Genomic DNA, 18322 nt, shown 5'->3' with positions numbered 1-18322 from the left:
ATGCCTACGATTTCAAAGATCTCTGCAAATTGGCCGTTGTACAAAACAATAAACACCTGATAAAGTAAGACCAATGGGCTAGTAGGATTCCCCACACCACAAGGCAGGATACCGGCTTATTGCATTAACCAAACAGTCCAAAGAGATTGATGCAAATGAACAAATATCATCATATAGAACACACCCAAAAAAGGAAAAAAAAAAAAAAACACATCATCATCTCAATCTTAAATAGCAGAATGAAGCCACGAAAAAACATTAAAAACATTCTACCTCTAGTTTGGCGTTTCAGCTTAACTAAAAAGTAACAGAAAAAGAGAATAAAAATACAAGATGAACAAAAATTGGCAGCACTTGAATCACATGACAATAAAAATACATCGTAATCAAATGTTTCCTGTGGTGTTGTCTTTGTTGACATTCCCTTATTCTCTCCTCCTCCTCCTCTTCCTCCGTCTATCATCCCTTTCACTCTCATCTGAGCCTGATGAATCAGACTGTCTCTCAGAACTAGCTGTCTCTGTGTCAGAACTACCAGATTCGTCATCTGATTCAGATTCTGACACTGCTTGCTCTTGTTGCATGATTAGGCGTGGCATATTCTTCAAGTACTCACGTAAATTCTCAGTGATGCCACCAAGCCCAATGGATGTGAAGAAGTTAATAGAAAAACGCGTGTTCTTGGGATTATCCCTTGGGAATATAGATTCAAAGGAGTCCAGCATCGTAGGATCCGTAAGCCGTTCATTCAGTAACCGGATGCCCAAATGCTCTGACAATTCCTGCGCCAGATACAATGCCAAAATAAATTTAACAGCTTCCAGAAGAAATGGTGGTAATTTCACGTATCAGATTCTAGGACAGCATAAACCAAAAAGGGACATGTATTGTAACAACCAGGATGATTAGATAAATCCCAACGGATTACAATTCAGCAGAAAATATAGCACAACTAACAGAACAAAATAAAATAAGGGTTAATTACATATCCGCTCGCAGGCCCTTTACAAGGTCACAAGAAAATGACAAAGTACCATCACTGCATGGACTTGCTGTATTCATAATCCTCATGGTTGTGCTGTCATGAGACCATATATGCCATACAAGAGCAAGCTTTACATTATTCCCAGTTTCCATACATCATCATACAAATAGAATTTACATGTCCCTAGTTTTTTGTTACTCAACTATGTGGCAAATGGATTGGTCATCAAACCAACTGATGCAACATGAAGACAGGACTATTTAGATCTGGTTGAAAACAGAAATCCTCTTCTAAGATGATGATAATTATTTAAACAATCTCAATTTAGGCAAATGTACAATGTTAATTTCTCAGTTCATGTTAAAATAAATTTAGCTTTCCAAGCTTCAGAAGGGAAATAAGAATGGCAACAAATTATAACAAGGATGCCTAGGAAAAAAAAACAGACGCGTGTCAAAAATTTAAAATTTCTAATTTGTTACCTGGAATAGAATCTTAATAAATATTCGAGAAGAAGAAGTAGTATCCTCCTCTGTTAAGCGTATATATGCTAAAACATGCCAGGGCAGAGCATCTGTGCCGAGTAGATGTGCAAAAAACTTCCCCACATTACGCAGCTTATTTGTTTCAAGCCGATGAATCATGGAATATTGCTGGACAAAGCACTTCTCAAAGTTTTCCTGGTGCACTTTATTGATCATACAGAATCGCTGGCCCAAAAGACCATAATACCGGAGGTAAGTTCTCTCCTGACTGCAGCATTCCAAGAGCATAATGCACAACTCCATCTGCATTAGCCATATCAAGATAATTGTAAGTCAGCAAGTCATATATTACCAGGTACAAGATAATAGAAAAACAAAAACCGCAAAAAAATCACCCGTTACCACATTTGAATAAGACAATGTCGGTAATACCACAAATATCACTTTCTTGTAATTAACCAGACAATTATAGGTTAACATATATGGCAATTTATTACGGTTGATATATTGTTTCTAATTCGAGAGATTGTTAATTTGCATGTTCTGACCTTGCAATAAATGCAGGTCTGTTGGACTTGTCTTTTTGACTGAAAATTGCAGCTTTACAGATTTTTGTCCAAAGTCTTTAACAAATATTGTGAAAGATGCTGCTGGGTGTAGGTTTGATAAGCTAGAGCCACTCGTAAACCCTACTGAGCACCATGCAAGCCAAGCTCGAGCAACAGTCCTAAGGTTCATATTTAAGCCTAATCAGAGCTCAAGCCCTAGTAAGTATCAATGAGCCAAGAGATAAGTTGAGCCCAAGCAGCAAGAAGCTGGGCTTGAGCTTGGCACGGCTTGCTTTGTCTACACCCCTAACAGCAACTCAAGCACCAAAGGCCATATTATTCCAAGCACCATACAAGTTGGTGCATGAAACTGCTAATAAATCCAACTGGTTGGGCGGAGCAGGGGCTAGTGCTACACAATGAAGCCAAGAATAAGGAAAGATTTCTTAATCCTGATATGCAATATTATTTAGCATCTTGAAAGGCTAAAGAGTATGTAATGCTACAAAACTTGATTAATCATTTGTTGTTCATTTATTCATTTGATATGCAATGGGTGGTGAAGGAGATGTTCATGCTGAAGAAAAGGGGACCTGAACCTAGCTTGTAGTTCTTCTACATAATTGTGATTATTAGCCAATTACAAGTAATTTGCAGAAACTTGTCAACTGTAACCAAATATTCACTCTTCATTTATTCATGTCCAACCTGTCACAAATAAGCAATTAGCCAAATAAGGTAACTTAGTTTATACAGCAGAAAAAGCTAGCATCACTTACCTCTTGACCTGGCTCTAGTTTGATTTTCAGGAGCTTATGACCAGCCTCCTCAAAATCTACACTAGACATGATGGTTAAGTAGATTGTCCTCCGAAGATTTACAAGGTTTGTCTCTGTTTCATCCTTTATTTTCATCTGCTCCTCGTCCTCTTCCTCAGATTCATCTTCATCATCCTCATCGTCATCTGAACCAGCATCTGAACCATCTTCATCTTCAGACTCTTCACCCAATATATTTTTCCTAACCTCTTCATAGCGTCTCTCATTCTCAATAAAATTAGGATCCGCCTTGAATATATCTGAACAATGAGGAATAAGAACACAAATCAAAATAGTACATATAGGCAGACCAATCAAGAAGCCAAATACAACTGAGAGCACAAGGCATACCAAGCGTAATCTCTGGATCTATTTCATCTTGGAGAGACGCCTCATGGGTTAACTGATCTTCCTGCTCTACAAGGTCCAGTTCTGGACGAACAGCGGGGTACCCCTGCAGAAAAATACATCACAGAGAGCATCTTTATTCAGGCTTTTGACTCAAATACATCATGGCATAACTCAATTAAAAAAATGATAATAAAATGTACTAACCTGAAACTTTGCTTTTCTTATTGCAAATAGCCCTTCAATAAGAAATTGTACCCGTTTATCTATTTCCCCTTCATGAAGAATTCCACGAAACCTCTCAAATATTCCTGTTAAATTGCAAACCATGAGAACAGAAACTAAAACTAATTTAGGTTTAGACAAGATGAGAGGATCTCTGTTGTAAAATAGATGATTTAAGATCCAATCTTTGACATAATATTGTAATACCCCACATGTATGGGAGCGAGGGAGATGAATGGGATCTACATCGGGAGGGAAAAGATTTTGACCTTTATTATGATTCTAAGGGACTCCAATTGTAACCTTGACTTATCCTTCTGGGATATAAGCTCAAATGCGGCTTGAGTTTTGTTTTTTGGTTGTTACAAATATAGTAAGATAAAACTGCATTTAGAGCACTCAAAGAGAAGACTTCAAATGACCGGGATATGGCCTTGATGGATTAAGTGTTCAAGGTGGTTAGGGCGGTGATGATAATTGACATAACGACGGTTCAAATAACCCGAGGAATTTTTTGTCTTAAATAGTTATAGAGTTTGTCAGTTTTCTTTTCAAATGTCAATGATTTTTAAGTTTCGAACCAAATTGAAAGGATACTCTAGAAAATGGAAAATAAATTTAAGAACTAATATAGGGATAATTAAGAACAAAACAAGCTGGTATAAGAAGTATACAGGACTAAATCCAACCGCATACCCACCGTGCAGGCCTTTGGGAGAGAGATCTTGCAAAATTGATCCACACTCTGTGACAAAGCCAACAGCTACCTCAACGCTGTCATCGGTTGGATTCTCAAGCAGCACTGTGAGCAGCTCTAACGCAATGATCTCATGAGCCACTTGCTGATTCACTAGATGTGCGATAAATTTAACAGCAGCTAGTAATTGCGGCTGTAAGGAAAGTAAAGCAATAGATAAAAAAAAAGTTAGGATGATATCGAAAAAAAATGTTCCAATCAGCCAACGGTAAGTCAAAATAAAATTATAGAAAAGAGCAAATACACACCTTGTCATTGCGCTTATATGCTCTCTTGAGCTGCAAAATAATCCTTCTCAATAGAAGATCTCCCACCTCAGGAAACTTGGTGTTGACAACAGCAACCAGTGCAGCAAACACATCTGTGAAACCTGGAGATGACATCTGTGACTTCATACATGACCGGCAGAATAGACCCCTACCCCGGATCAGATTCTCTGAGAAGAGCTCAGGAATAATATTCTTTATATTAGTGGCATTAACCTTGTTCACAAGCCCGTTTATACTCTTCCGAAGGGCATCCCATGTCAATCGCTGATACTCAACACTGCTTTTATCCTCGACCTCTTTCATCATTCTAGCCAACTTAAATGGTGGAATATAAACTCCACCACTCTTACCCAAAGTTGATGCATCCCCATTTAAATTTCCTTCTTGTAATCTTGGCTGTCTATGAGGTTTTGCATCTTCCAGGGCCTTACTGTCTCTATCATCTTCCCCCCTGGAACTGAAACCCTGTTTTTGCTGTTCAGTACTATGTTTTCGTCGCTCTGATTTTCTGTGTGTTTTCCTGTCATCATTGTCTCCTGAATTTTGACGTGCATGCCAGTCCCTTTTTCTACCACTATCATCAGTTTCCCGCTGTTTATGAGCATCCCCATGCCAGCGAGATCTCTCTCTTTCCTGCTTCTCTCTCTCAACTCGATTGTCATATTCATCAGAACTTTGATAAGATTCTTTCACCTTATCAAGCTCCCCAGTTTCTCGATGTCTATGCCCCTCCTCATGTGGATGGTTTCTCTCTCTTTCACGCCTGCCCCTTTCTCTATCTACCCACTCACCCTCTTCATCAGAACTTTGCCGAGATTGCTTTTGCTCTACATGTTTGCTTTGCCACATTCCATCTTTATCCCTAATATCCTTTTCATCCACTCTTTCCCTATCCTTATCATCACCACTACGCTCATCTAGTCTCCCGTGCCATTTTCTACTTCTTTTATCAGAATCCAACAAATCCTTGCCACTGCCTCTTTCCCTATGTTTATCTACATGTTTGCTTTGCCACCTTCCATCTTTATCCCTAATATTCTTCTCATCCACTCTTTCCCTATCCTTATCATCACCACTACGCTCATCTAGTCCCCCATGCCGTTTTCTACTTCTTTTATCAGAATCCAACAAATCCTTCCCACTGCCTCTTTCCCTATGTTTATCATCATGTGGACGCTCACCTCGCCTCTCATCGCGTTTGCGTCTATTTCTTTTCTCAGAATCCGAGGACTCGCTACTGTACTTTCTAGCCATATCAATTTAAGATCTAAGCAACACCAACAGTGCACACACGATACTGCAACCAACGCGTCTGCAATTCAAATTAAATCGCAAATTTAACTACCAAACCTAAATTAGCTTCTTAGGAACTTAAACCCTAAAGCTGAAGCCCAAGATAAATTTATCGAAAACAAAAATAAAATAAACCAAGCAGCAGCCGAATCGGATAAGAAACTAGTGAAACCCAGTATACAAGTTGAAAAACCTCAAAAACATAGATACTGGCTAATTATCTCATCAAAATCATCGACAATAATCAAGGAAAACGAACATGAAAAAAAAAAAGAAAAAAAAAAGCGAATTATCAGATTAGATTACATACCCAAGGGCAATCAATTGAATATGGTGACTCGGGTTCACGTTGACACAAATCCAACAGGAGGGAGAGAGGCGGCGTTCCGGCCACGGGAAATATTTTGAGCGACACCCTTCCGCGTTTCGCTGATTCCCGTTTGAATCAGAACTCGATTATAACCGAGTTCGGAGGTTTTACGAATTCGGAAAATTTCCTCAAAACGCTGTCGTGCCCTGTTTAAGAGCAGCACAACTCAGTCACTGAGTCAGGCTAGCGAATGTTAAGTCACGAGGAGTCGACCATATAGATTAACCCGGCTTCGATCCATTAAGTTAAATACGTCGAACTTTTAAATTATAATCCAGCTCATTTAGATAACGAGTTCTGCCATGTCATCCGTTTTGAGTCTTTAACCCGTTTAATAATAATTAAAAATAAATTAATACAACACGACTCATTTAAACTCATTTCATGTAAATGAGTTGAACTAATATGCATAATTCATTTAACCTAATTAACATAATTTCAAATAAAAGTTAAATTTTATATTTATTAGTAGCAACAATATTTTAAAAATTATATATCTCAATATTTTTCAAATTTTAACATATAATAAAACTAATATTACAAACCATACAATAATAAATATGAGTATAGGCCTAAAATTATAATTTCAACAATTTCAACAATAAAACATAAGCAAACTGAGAAATATCAATATTACAACTCAACAATAATAAAATTTTAATTTTGAAATAAAATCTAAACGGGTCAAAACGATTGATTTATGTTAAGCGGGTTAACCCTTTATTGACCCGTTATTAAATCGTGTCTTAACAGGTCAATCCGTTTCAACCCGAACCCGTTAACATCAAACTCAAACCAGCTAATTTCGTATCGTGTTCGTGTTCGTGTTGAGTTCACGGATCTTGTCATATATTGTCACCCCTACGCAGAAGCCCACTTAAGTTAAGAGTATTGGAAAAATCTAAAATTTGACTAAAAGTAGAGGTTTTGGCTAAAGCCAAAGCCATTGAAGATATTAATTCACATTAGACTAACAATCTTAAAATCAAAATAATAATATAATATTATATATTTTAATAATATTTTTTTTATTTTGCAAATACACTCTATATATTAATTAATAATTTAATTTTTACTTAAAACTTAATTTAATCCACATTGGACTAACAATCTTAAAATCAAATTATTGTTACCCAGTTATTTTTTATATCAACCTAACTATCCAACATAATTAAGATTGTTCATCAGGGTCAGATTTTTTCCAGGCCGGTCTGAAACCTAGGAAACCAAATTCTGGTTACTGGGTTTGGGCCGAAACCCGGGTTGCCAAAACCCATACCTGCCTAGTCCAGGTAAGGGTTTGAGTACCCTGGTCTTTTTGACTTGGAATTCAACTTTTGGTTTCTTTGATAGCAGACCGTGTCTATGAGATGGGAAAGTAGTTGTGGCCAATTTCTTTTCAACTGGGAGTTTGAGAAGTTGCTTGAATCTAGTTTCTTCCTTCACTGTTAGTAATATGGACCTCCGATGGATGATGGTCGGAAACATGAAAATTGGAGACATAAACTGGATTATTACATAGAATCACATTCTCTGGTACTATGAAAGCAACAAAAATCACAATTTTCTGTTGATAACTTTTTTTTCTTTTAGCATACAACAATTATATATAATTTGAATGGGATAGAAATGAAATTTGTGGTGGAATATAATGCTTCAGCATCAACTGAAGGAACCAAATGCTTTAGTCATGAATAAGAAGATCATGTCTATTATTTCTGAGAGGGATGTTGCCATTCATGAAAGGAATGCAACAATATCATAAAAGAATGAAACATTGGCTGTCTGAGATGAGGCATTCCATCGATGAGATGAGGCGCTTGCTCAACGGGATAGTGCCCTAATGGAACGAGACAATGACTTTGCAGCACTTTAAGTCCGGGATAATACTATGACCTTCCCATTGGGTAGTGGAATTTAGCGTGGTACAAAGTGCATGCACAGATAATCAATGCCTTCCCGATAACTGTTACAACTTCTGAAGCTGTCAAGTCACATCAAGCAAAGCGTACAAAGGATAACAAGACAATTTTCTCTAAGCAATCGAAGTCTTTGATAAATGAGAAGAAATTAGGTGAGGATTTGAATAGGCAGGCTGCGAAGTAAATCTGGGACTTAAATAAAAAGAAAATATTCAAACAATGTAATATGTAGTGAATTGCATCGTGTATGTCGCATGCATTTTGATTTTATTTTGTAAAATCATTCTAATGCTACATCAATATCATATGTACTAGTAGTGGGGGCAACGTGCGAGGCACGTTTGTCCAGTTAAAAGAAAAACAAATTGTTGTAAAATAGATATGTACTATGTATTAAAAATAAATAAAAAAACATAACGATGAGTTTTTTTTTATATAAAAGTAAAATACATAATGATAAGTTGAAGAGAATGATAATAATATCGTGTGCCTATTGTAACTCAAGAAATAATATCGTGTGCCTATAGTCACGTTTGATCCTAATTTAAATTTATTTTCTAACAGATCCTTCAAAAAATTTAAATGATTGCATCACTATCTTTAGTCGTTGAACTGAATAATTAAGAAAAATTATTTTTATATGAAAATAAAATTGTTAGTGCCTGACTTATTTGGAACTAAATTTGACAGTTCCTCAGGTCCCAGAACATGACACATTTCCAAAGTTTGAATTATATCTAGTGCACAATTTTTACATATAGATAAAGATGAAAGGACAAGTCACTATATCCTCAATTTTAGAGAACTTATATGCAAAATGTTCTTCTATAATCTCGTGTGCAAGATTTGACAATTTATCACTGAATCGATTCATAGATAGTTCAAATCTGATGCTATCAACTTCACGAATATACAAATCAATAACCATCCACCTAGATACGAGAGAGACATCCTTTGTGACCTGAAGCAACAGAAGGAAAAGCACTTGATGCCATAATGTACTTCAGTAGCGAAAGCACAATGATTCTTTTTATTCTGACCCTTACAAAATTTGCTTGTTATGTTACCAACTATTCCAAAAACTGCCCAGTTCATTAATAATCAAAATAAGGAAACACAAAATTACAATTTACTTTAACCTCTTCATTAATTTTGTGATAAGCAATAAGATTTTCCTTGTAAGTGCAAAAGAAAAATCCAAGTATCATGGAAACCAAACCCATTAAAATCTATGGAAGCTGTCCAAATGGGGAGAGTGTTGAGAAAGAAAGTATTCAACTCCTCCTCCATCGTCCATTCACAGTCCTCAAAATTTTTATCATTCTTTTCTCACAAATTACACCAACTAATGCATGTAGAAACCATTTTCTACACAACTAAAATTTGTTGGCTATCACCTAAAATCCTCTACGAGGGTGAAAAAGATCCACTATACCTCTTTATTAATATATGTAGAATAGTTTAGAAATTAATTGCATATCAACAGTTTTCTTTTTTAATATATTCTCGTTCAAAGGAAATAACACAGGTCTTCTCTAGAATGTTTCTAGTGTGTTTTCAAACCATAATCCTACAGAACCATACATTATATCCACATTCAGACGGTAAATAATATACACTATATAAGCTTAATTAAGGGAAAGATATCAGAAATCATTTGGAAGATGAACAATTGTAAACATGTTGAAGATATTATCACATACAAGCAGGATAAATTAATTTCCCATATAAATAATTTTAGACACCTCACCTTTGTTGTTACATTCGGATTTCTATCTCTATCACCTCTCATCCAAAACCCAAACTTAATTGGTTAACAGAAGAGGCCTTCCAGTATGTTGTGAGGGAAAAAGTAAGAGTAAGAAAGAAAATCTATCATAAAGAAAGTATAAAGAGACCAAAAGCTACCAAACACACAAATACGAATTAAAGACAAACCTTCTTTAAGCATTGTTGAGACGGTGTAAGTAATGACGTACAGATTTCCAAAGAGACTACTAAACAATGTTTAAGCCAAAGACAATAAAATGAACAAGTGAAGCTATGTTTAAACGACTTTACAGAGAAACAGAACATGTGGTATGTAACAATTCTTAGCTTTCCATAGCTTACCGACCCTGGCTTCTTCAACAGGTGTAGGTTTGTAGTGACTAAGCTCGTCTGTCTACCAGATTGAAGTTGTTTCTGTCACCTACAAAAGCAAGATTGAATCTATTATTCACATGCCATATCAAAAGTTTGTCCATTATTTACAAAAGGCGTATACAATCTGAGAATCAAATAAATGCAAAAAATTCACAAATTTCTTCTACATTATCTTATAGATACAAGCAGTTTCTCCTCCTACCACACACTCACACACTTGACAAGGGACTTTAGGAGGGCTATTATACCATTATGAAAATAATACCAGATCTTCGATCAGCATTTCTCAATCTTCAAGACCAAGGTCAAATAGGGCTGAAATGAAAGATAATGTTAAAATAAGAGAAAACCTGAAACGATGTTAAGATATAATATTTCAACATATTAGAATTGTGAAGAAACTTACCACAATTCTAAATTTGCTTGTATTGTAACGCGCGACGATTAATTTGTGTGGGATGTGCAGTAAGAACAATTTAAACTTCCTACAAAAACAATCCTTCCAATGTCGAGAACAATAGACGGACAATAAAAAAGAAAAGAATCTAATCTCGCCACAACAAAAGCTCTATTCTAACAATTTTGCTTTGCAGAGGTTAGTGGAATAATGCAGTTTTCAGACTCCCAAATTAATGACATTTTTTTTCTTGCCAGAAGAAAAGAAAATAAACATGTTGTAACTTTTAAGAGCTCATTCTTCTTTAGTATTGCTTATGAAGACAAAGTAATCAAGAAAAAAATGAGAAGCAGAAGCCTAAGAACCAAAAAAGAGGCCTGCTTGCAATCTGTTTCATAAACTAGTCAGATGATCTAGACGCCCACGAAACTGAAGATGCAGTAGATCAACACAAATCGAACACCACAAACCTGAAGATGAAAACATGCACATTAGACAAGCAATACATCAAACTAAAAACACGCACGATCATTGATATTAACCGATGCATAAATGTTCTAAATATGCAGCAAAAGCATACCAGATCTGACCTCAAAAATAATAAAACACCAAAAGTGAAATCCAAACCATTTCATCCCATCTTGTTAAAATATATGGAAACACATTAAGTCACAACGTACTATAAAATCATGCTAATAATCCTCATCTTGACGCCGTATTTAGCTGCTGAGAAAAAAACTTAAGAGGTTTGAAATTTGAAACCCATATCTCTATGGGATGAAGGGGTTGTATCTAGTGGTTGGAGGCGACGCACGGCGTCGCTAGGCCTGCCGTGCTCCGTGGCTGCTGACGCCGGCAATGGCCGTGAGGTGGAGAGAGAGAGAGAGAGAAGAGAGGACGTTAGGTTCAAGATTGATAGAGAACTCAAAGGAGAGAGGGAATCGAGAATGAGAGAGAGAGGAATTTGCACTCCGAAATAATGAAATGAAGAGAAATAACAGTAAATAAAAAAAATCCACTTACACAAGCAAACACAAAATCACTGACAGAGCAAAATTATCGCTTCCCCGTAACTGATGCACTGACTATTGACCCACTCACACAAATTGAAAAAAAAAAGTCTTTTTATGGATCTTTTTTTTCTTAGCTTTAGTCTTTTCCCTCAACTTTAGTCTTTTCTTCCTTTATCTTTGGTCTTTTTTGTCTTTTCTCATTCATTCTTTTTCGGTGTTGCGTCAGGGATGAGATGGGTTGATCGAAAATTTATTGTTCATAAGGGTGAGGGACAAAAATGTAAAAATACGAATAAAACAAAACAAACTGAGGGATAAAAACGGTAAACAAACAAAATGGAGGGATAAAATTGTAAACGTGCGAACAGAAAATCACTATTTTCAAAGCTACAGTAGTAATTTAAAGTTGATTTAACAGAAAACTAACGGAAAACAAGAATTTATGTTTAATGGCAGTTTGATAGCCACTTATATAATAGTAGATATATATATATATAAACCACCGGGTTCAACCCGGAACTCTGAATCCAAGTTTGACTCGGGCTAACCCGGTCCAGGTATAACTAGGTTCCCAGGCCAGAATCCGGATGAACAGTCCCAAACATAATATAGCCCTGTTTACAAAAAAAATTCCCTGAAAATTTTAGACATAATATAGCCTTGTTTACCAATGAATGTTTTTAAAAAAATTTAATAAAGTCTTGTTGATTATTTATGAATAAAATATGAGTTTGATGGGTGAATATTGACTCTCCAATTTTAAAAATTCATTTAGAGTTACTGTAACTCAAAATCTAACTTAAAAGTTTTTAGCTAGTCCAATGCAAGTCAATTATAAAAAACTTAGCTATATTTTGGATTTCATTGGCATTTGGCTAGTTCAATGCCAGTGTTCTAAGCTGGTTTATTTTTCCAAAAGGGCCCAATTTGGTTAACCTATCAGCCCACTAAACTTGTAGTTTTTTTTTTTATTATTTTATGTTAGAATATTACCATACTTAATATATCCATAATATTCTAGTGTGTATGGTAATATGACTTATTCTCTACTATATTTGGTTTATTGTGTAAATCAATCAATATCAATTAGTATCATTAATTCATTGTATTTCTATTATTTCTCTAGTCTCACTTCCCTATAAATAGAAAAATATGTTATGTATTTAAACACTTCATGATATAAAAGATATAGCCCTTAAAGGTCTCTCTCATTCTCCCTCTCTCCATCTCCCTTATTTTTTCTATATTTTATTTTATTTTTATTTTCTACATGGCATCAGAGCCCTTGGCTAACGCCAGGCTCGATTCTATGGACCACCCCCCCGGTTCTTTCCAAGGTGTTCTTCTCAACTACATGTTCACTACAGTGTTTCCTTATTTTCATCGGCATTTTGGTGTCTAGGTTTTTTTCGACATCCTTTTTCCAACAAACTTGTCGTCAATCGATGATTTCCAAACATTCATCGCTACTTGTTCTAAAATCAAATTTCAGAATTAAATTCGGATGTTATAGATTGTCCGATCTGTGAGAGGCCGATCTCATACGTCGTCACATCCATGCACCTGGAGTATCGTTATTAGCTATCATCCTTCTTCTTTTTTAATTGGGTTTTGGCTTTCTAATTTTGGTCCTTGACCATGACCACATACATTCCGTTGCTGGCCACAATTTCAAAGTTGATAGTTCAGTTGCCATGTCTCCAACACCATTTTTATCATCTCATTGGGGATCAATCAATGGATATAAAGACTACACGCAAAATCCAAAATCAAGATTTCAAAATATTTCATCTTGAGTTTGAGGGGGATATTAGAATATTATTATAGAATGTGGCGCCCCAGACCCCCATGTATGGAAACTCGAGAATCGGGACGCCCGGATGATGACAACACGGTCACGCATCCCAACGATAGTGTCAAATGTATGTACATACAACAATGTATAATAAACAACGCAGCGAATAATTTAAGCAAGTCAACTAAGTACCATAATTTTTAATACAAATTAACATAAGTAAAATGATTAAAAAAAAGTTATACAGTTATCCCAAAATAAAATATTATACAAGTCCAAATACAAAATCGAGTGATCCTATATCACTCATCGGGTGGAGCCGAATCCTCCGGTTCACCCTCAACTTCATCTGCATCAAAATCTGCGTTAGCATAAAACGGTATCGCAGGTAAGTATAATCCAAAGAACCATTGAGAATAAAAATACATTAATGCAACCAACAATTATATATGCATGCATATGATGAAATATGCATTATGTCCAAAATATCATTTTTTTCGAAAATAAATATTTTCCAACGCACGCCAAAAATCCCATTTGATCCAAAATATTTCCATAAAAACATTTCCTGCCATTTTCCCTAAAAATGACTCAAAATAATAATCCACCATTTTTCCAAAAAATGGTTCACATAAAATCATTTTATCCAACACACGCTATTTTCCCAGAAAATAGCCCAATAATCCATTTATCCAAGAACTCGCCATTTTTCCAGAAAATGGCCCATTAACCAATTACCGTATGCACCATGATCTTACCTAGGGACCATCCGCACCACTGGCTCCCTTCGCCACACAATGGGTAACGATCGTGCGTGTGACTTCGTAACGAGCGATGCCCAATTCCGCGCCTAGGGCGTTCGTGGCCAAGCATCCTCTAACCGCCTTCAGGAAAGGGGTCATGGAGTCGGCAAGAGAGCATTACCATCCTGTCCGATCCCGTTGTCGCCCAGTGACAACTCAGAGGATGTCACTTAGTATATTCTGCTTCCGAGTGACCAGAGGAGCTCCACCGAGATAATGCCTCATATCGGCTTGGGGTTGTGATACACAGGCACCCAAAAATCATTTCTCACATGAAAACCCAGTTTTCAATAAACACATGAACATGAATGCAATTACACGAAAACTCAATTTTCATTTACAAACATGAACATGCGTGCAAATGCAATGAACAAGACACGACACCAATATCCAACAACCAACAAATGACAGCACAATCCAATCACACAAACAACTCCATCCTCCAATCCATTCGACCCCCTTACTCCTCGGACTCAGTCCGGCATAATCAACCAGTTCACAGTAAAATGAGTTAGTACAAAAATACATTTAAATCACGAAAGTTCTTTGAGAAAATACTTACAACGCTATAATATAATTTTCGAATAATCACGGAGGTGCAAGAGGTGGAGGCACAGCAACAGGACAGTGCAAGTGCACTGGGCCGTGGGTTCAAAAACTCACTTTTGAAAAAGGACAAACCAAGACTCGAGATTACTAGAGAATGACTTAGGGTTATGTGGTTTATGTTGCTAGGAGGTCAATGAAGATGTGGTGAAAAGATGGTGGTCAGAGGTGGCGCGACGACGACGCTTAAACAAATGGTGGCCACGGCTTTAAGCTGTGCGTGGGGGCTCACGGCGGCACGAAAGGGGCTAGGAATGGAGGGGGGTGGTCGCCGGCCGGAGGGGAAGCAAACGAGAGGGGCGGTGACGACCACAATGGAAAGAAATGATGGAGGCCTCGCGGGAGAGAAGAGAGAGAGAGAAGAAAGAAAAATGGGGGGGAAAGAAAAGAAGAAGAAAAGAAAAAGAGGAAAAAGAAAAAAGTGAGGGAAAGAAATGAGATCCAATTCTCACATCTTGGGTCACAAAAATGATCCAACGAAAAAAGATTTCAAAACAACAAGTTAAATAAAATAATTTAAACGTAATGATTAAATAAAAATAAAATAATTAAATCCAACAATAAACTAATTTAAAATAAAGAGCAATTTAAATGCATAACAATAATTAATATTAAGGAAACATATTAAATTAATTTTCACAAATTAAGAATCATAAAAATAAACCCACTAAAATAAATCCGAAAAATTAAAACAAGAGAATAAAATTTTAAATTAATAAAAAAATCATTCAATTAAAAATACACTAAAATACAAGATGTTACATAGAATATTACTATATTTAATATATTCTTAATATTCTAGTGTGTATGGTAATATGACTTATTCTCTACTATATTTAACTTATTTTGTAAATTAATCAATATTAATTAGTATCATTGATTGATTGTACTTATTTTATTTTTCTAGTCCCATTCTCCTATAAATAGGGATATACGTTATGTATTCAGACACTTCATTATAGTAAATATGTAGCCTTTAAAGGTTTCTCTCATTCTCCCTCATTCTCTCTCTTTCCATCTCCCTTCTACTTTTTATATATATATTTTTTTAAATAGTATCAGAGCCATTAGCTAACGCTAGACTCGATTTTATGGACCACCCCTTCTTTTTAGGGCTGAGCACCGATTGATTCGGAGTCGGAGGGCCCAACCTCCGACTCCGACTACGACTTTGTCGGAGGTCGAATCCGACCTCCGACTCCGACTCCGCGATGTACATAATCCGCTCCGACTCCGACTCCGACTTGTCGGAGCGGAGTCGGATTTTTTTATTTTATTTTTTTGTCTTTTTTAACTTCATATTTGACCCACTTTTAAAAAAAAAAAATTTTTGTGAGCTTTCAAATTTCAACTTTCTCAATATTACAATCTAAACTAAATAGAAAACCTGGACATGCATGCAATATCAATCTAATGTTATCATTATACTAAAAGAACATGCAAACAAAAACCTGCATATCACACCTATTTCAAAGGGCCAAACTTACTGATATCCACATCATCCATCATCCATATCCTCATATCCACATCCAACTAAATACTAATCACTTCAATAAACATCCACATATCACACCTACCATCCATCATCCATCACATATCTAACAAAAAAGAAATCCAAAATGTTCTAAGAGCCAACCAAAATAAATGTTCCAACAACATTTAAATATTTAATTACAAACTTTCAAATGCACCAAAATAAAATAAATTACAATATTATAAATGCCCAACAAATGAACCAAAATATATTAAATGTTACAAATTTCCAAATGTTCCAACTTCCAACTTTCAAGTTGTGCCTGAAAAAAAAAATGAAAATATTAGTAAGAAAAACAACCCAACTTTAATATCATATGAAAAATAAACAAAGTAGAAGTAAGGTCTCGGAAACTTAAATATATATGGACCAATGGTATAAATAAAGTAGAAGTAGATAGCATAGTTGTCTTTGAAAAGTAAACAGAATTTAGCATGAAGCATTTAGTATTTTGGATAGTAGCTCAAACCTCAAAGACTCGATATGTCAAATTGTCAATCATCTTCACGAAGTAAGTTGGCCATACCAGTGATTAATTCTACATTAAGATGTTAAAGTATAAGAGATTAGTATCAGAACTAACACACAACAAACAAACAAAATAATACGGTTAAGACAATCACTAAAACAGCCAAACACAGCCCCAAAAGCATAATACAAACTCATTAACTCAACTTGTGGATGTTTTACAATCACTAAAACAGCCAAATATATTTGAGAAAACAACATCAAAAATTACTTATAATCGGTTACATATAATCACTAAAACAGCCAAATATATCACATATAATCGGTTACAATCACTAAAACAGCCAAATATATTTGAGAAAACAACATCAAAAATTACATATAATCGGTTACATATAATCACTAAAACAGCCAAATATATCACATATAATCGGTTACAATCACTAAAACAGCCAAATATATTTGAGAAAATAACATCAAAAATTACATATAATCGGTTACATATAATCACTAAAACAGCCAAATATATCACATATAATCGGTTATAATCACTAAAACAGCCAAGATGTTGTTTGCCTAATACAAATAAAACTATCATTTATAGAATGAAATTAAACACATCAAAATCAGAATCACTGCAACCTCTTTAGCTTTCCATTATAGAACCAACAAAAATCAACATTATCAACCTCAAAAATTTGATTAAAGAACAGAGATGGATTTGGGTAATCGGTTACCAAGAGGAACTGCGGCCTGCGTGACTCCGTGAGAGGAGGGTTGCGCGAGACGGCGAGAGAGGGGCTCTGCGATTCGGGCCGTGCGAGGGAGAAGCTGTGCGAGAGAGGGGTTGCGCCTGTGCGAGAGATGGGTTGCGCGAGAGAGGGGTTCTGCGAGAGAGGGGTTGCGCGAGAGAGGGGTTCTACGAGAGGGCTGCGCGAGGGACGGGCTTCGCGAGAGGGAGGAGTTTTGCGAGAGGGAGGAGTTGTGCGACAGAGATGCGCCGGCTGCGGCGCTGCGCGAGAGAGCCGAGAGGGCTGCGGCGCTGCGAGCCTGCGCGAGAGAGAGGGTGACTTGCGCGAGAGAGAGGGACTGCAGACCTAATTCTAAATTCAATACCCTCCCAGTATCCAACGGCGCCGTTTTTGCTGTAATGAATAAGTTTTTTTTTTTTTTTTTTAATTTTTATAATGAATAGTTACTATAGTAATATACTAATATACATTATATACTAATTAATATGAATTTATTTTATATTATATATATATATATATATGAAGATTCATAAAAAAAATATATGATATATATTATTATATAGGGATTTAGTTATACTAATAGTTATATTAGTATTAGACTATTAGTTATTATTAATACTATATATTATACTAATGGTGATATTAATACTATATAATATATATAGTTATAGTTATAGTCATTTAGTATAACTATATTAGTATAAGAATTTAGAATTAGTTGTAGTGATTAGAATAACTATATATTAGTATTTGCTATAATGATTTTAATTTAGTATAACTATATAATAG

General features: G+C 35.7%; 2 protein-coding genes across 2 annotated transcripts in view; one reads left to right on the top strand and one right to left on the bottom strand.

The window, feature by feature from the left end:
* Positions 1 to 221: 221 nt before the first annotated feature.
* LOC108998720 (pre-mRNA-splicing factor CWC22 homolog) lies at positions 222 to 6278 on the bottom strand. Its single transcript, XM_035685339.1, has 8 exons — positions 6039 to 6278; positions 4415 to 5747; positions 4110 to 4299; positions 3392 to 3495; positions 3188 to 3290; positions 2798 to 3096; positions 1468 to 1773; positions 222 to 782 (listed from the first exon to the last, which is right to left on the bottom strand). The coding sequence occupies exons 2-8, from the start codon at positions 5687 to 5689 to the stop codon at positions 426 to 428; spliced, it is 2634 nt and encodes an 877-aa protein (XP_035541232.1). The 5' UTR covers positions 5690 to 5747; positions 6039 to 6278; the 3' UTR covers positions 222 to 425.
* A 1544-nt stretch (positions 6279 to 7822) lies between these two features.
* Positions 7823 to 18322, top strand: part of LOC108998692 (sm-like protein LSM7) — a 23913-nt gene continuing 13413 nt past the window's right edge. The window contains exons 1-3 of the mRNA XM_035685338.1: positions 7823 to 7827; positions 9324 to 9330; positions 10090 to 10096. The gene's annotated coding sequence lies outside the window, so the exon portion shown is untranslated. The remainder of the gene's footprint in view (positions 7828 to 9323; positions 9331 to 10089; positions 10097 to 18322) is intronic.

The sequence above is a fragment of the Juglans regia genome, chromosome 14 (assembly GCF_001411555.2).
Source record: "Juglans regia cultivar Chandler chromosome 14, Walnut 2.0, whole genome shotgun sequence".
NCBI lineage: Eukaryota > Viridiplantae > Streptophyta > Magnoliopsida > Fagales > Juglandaceae > Juglans > Juglans regia.
The sequence above is the reverse complement of the archived record's forward strand: the minus strand, read 5'-3'. Positions and strand labels throughout refer to the sequence as shown.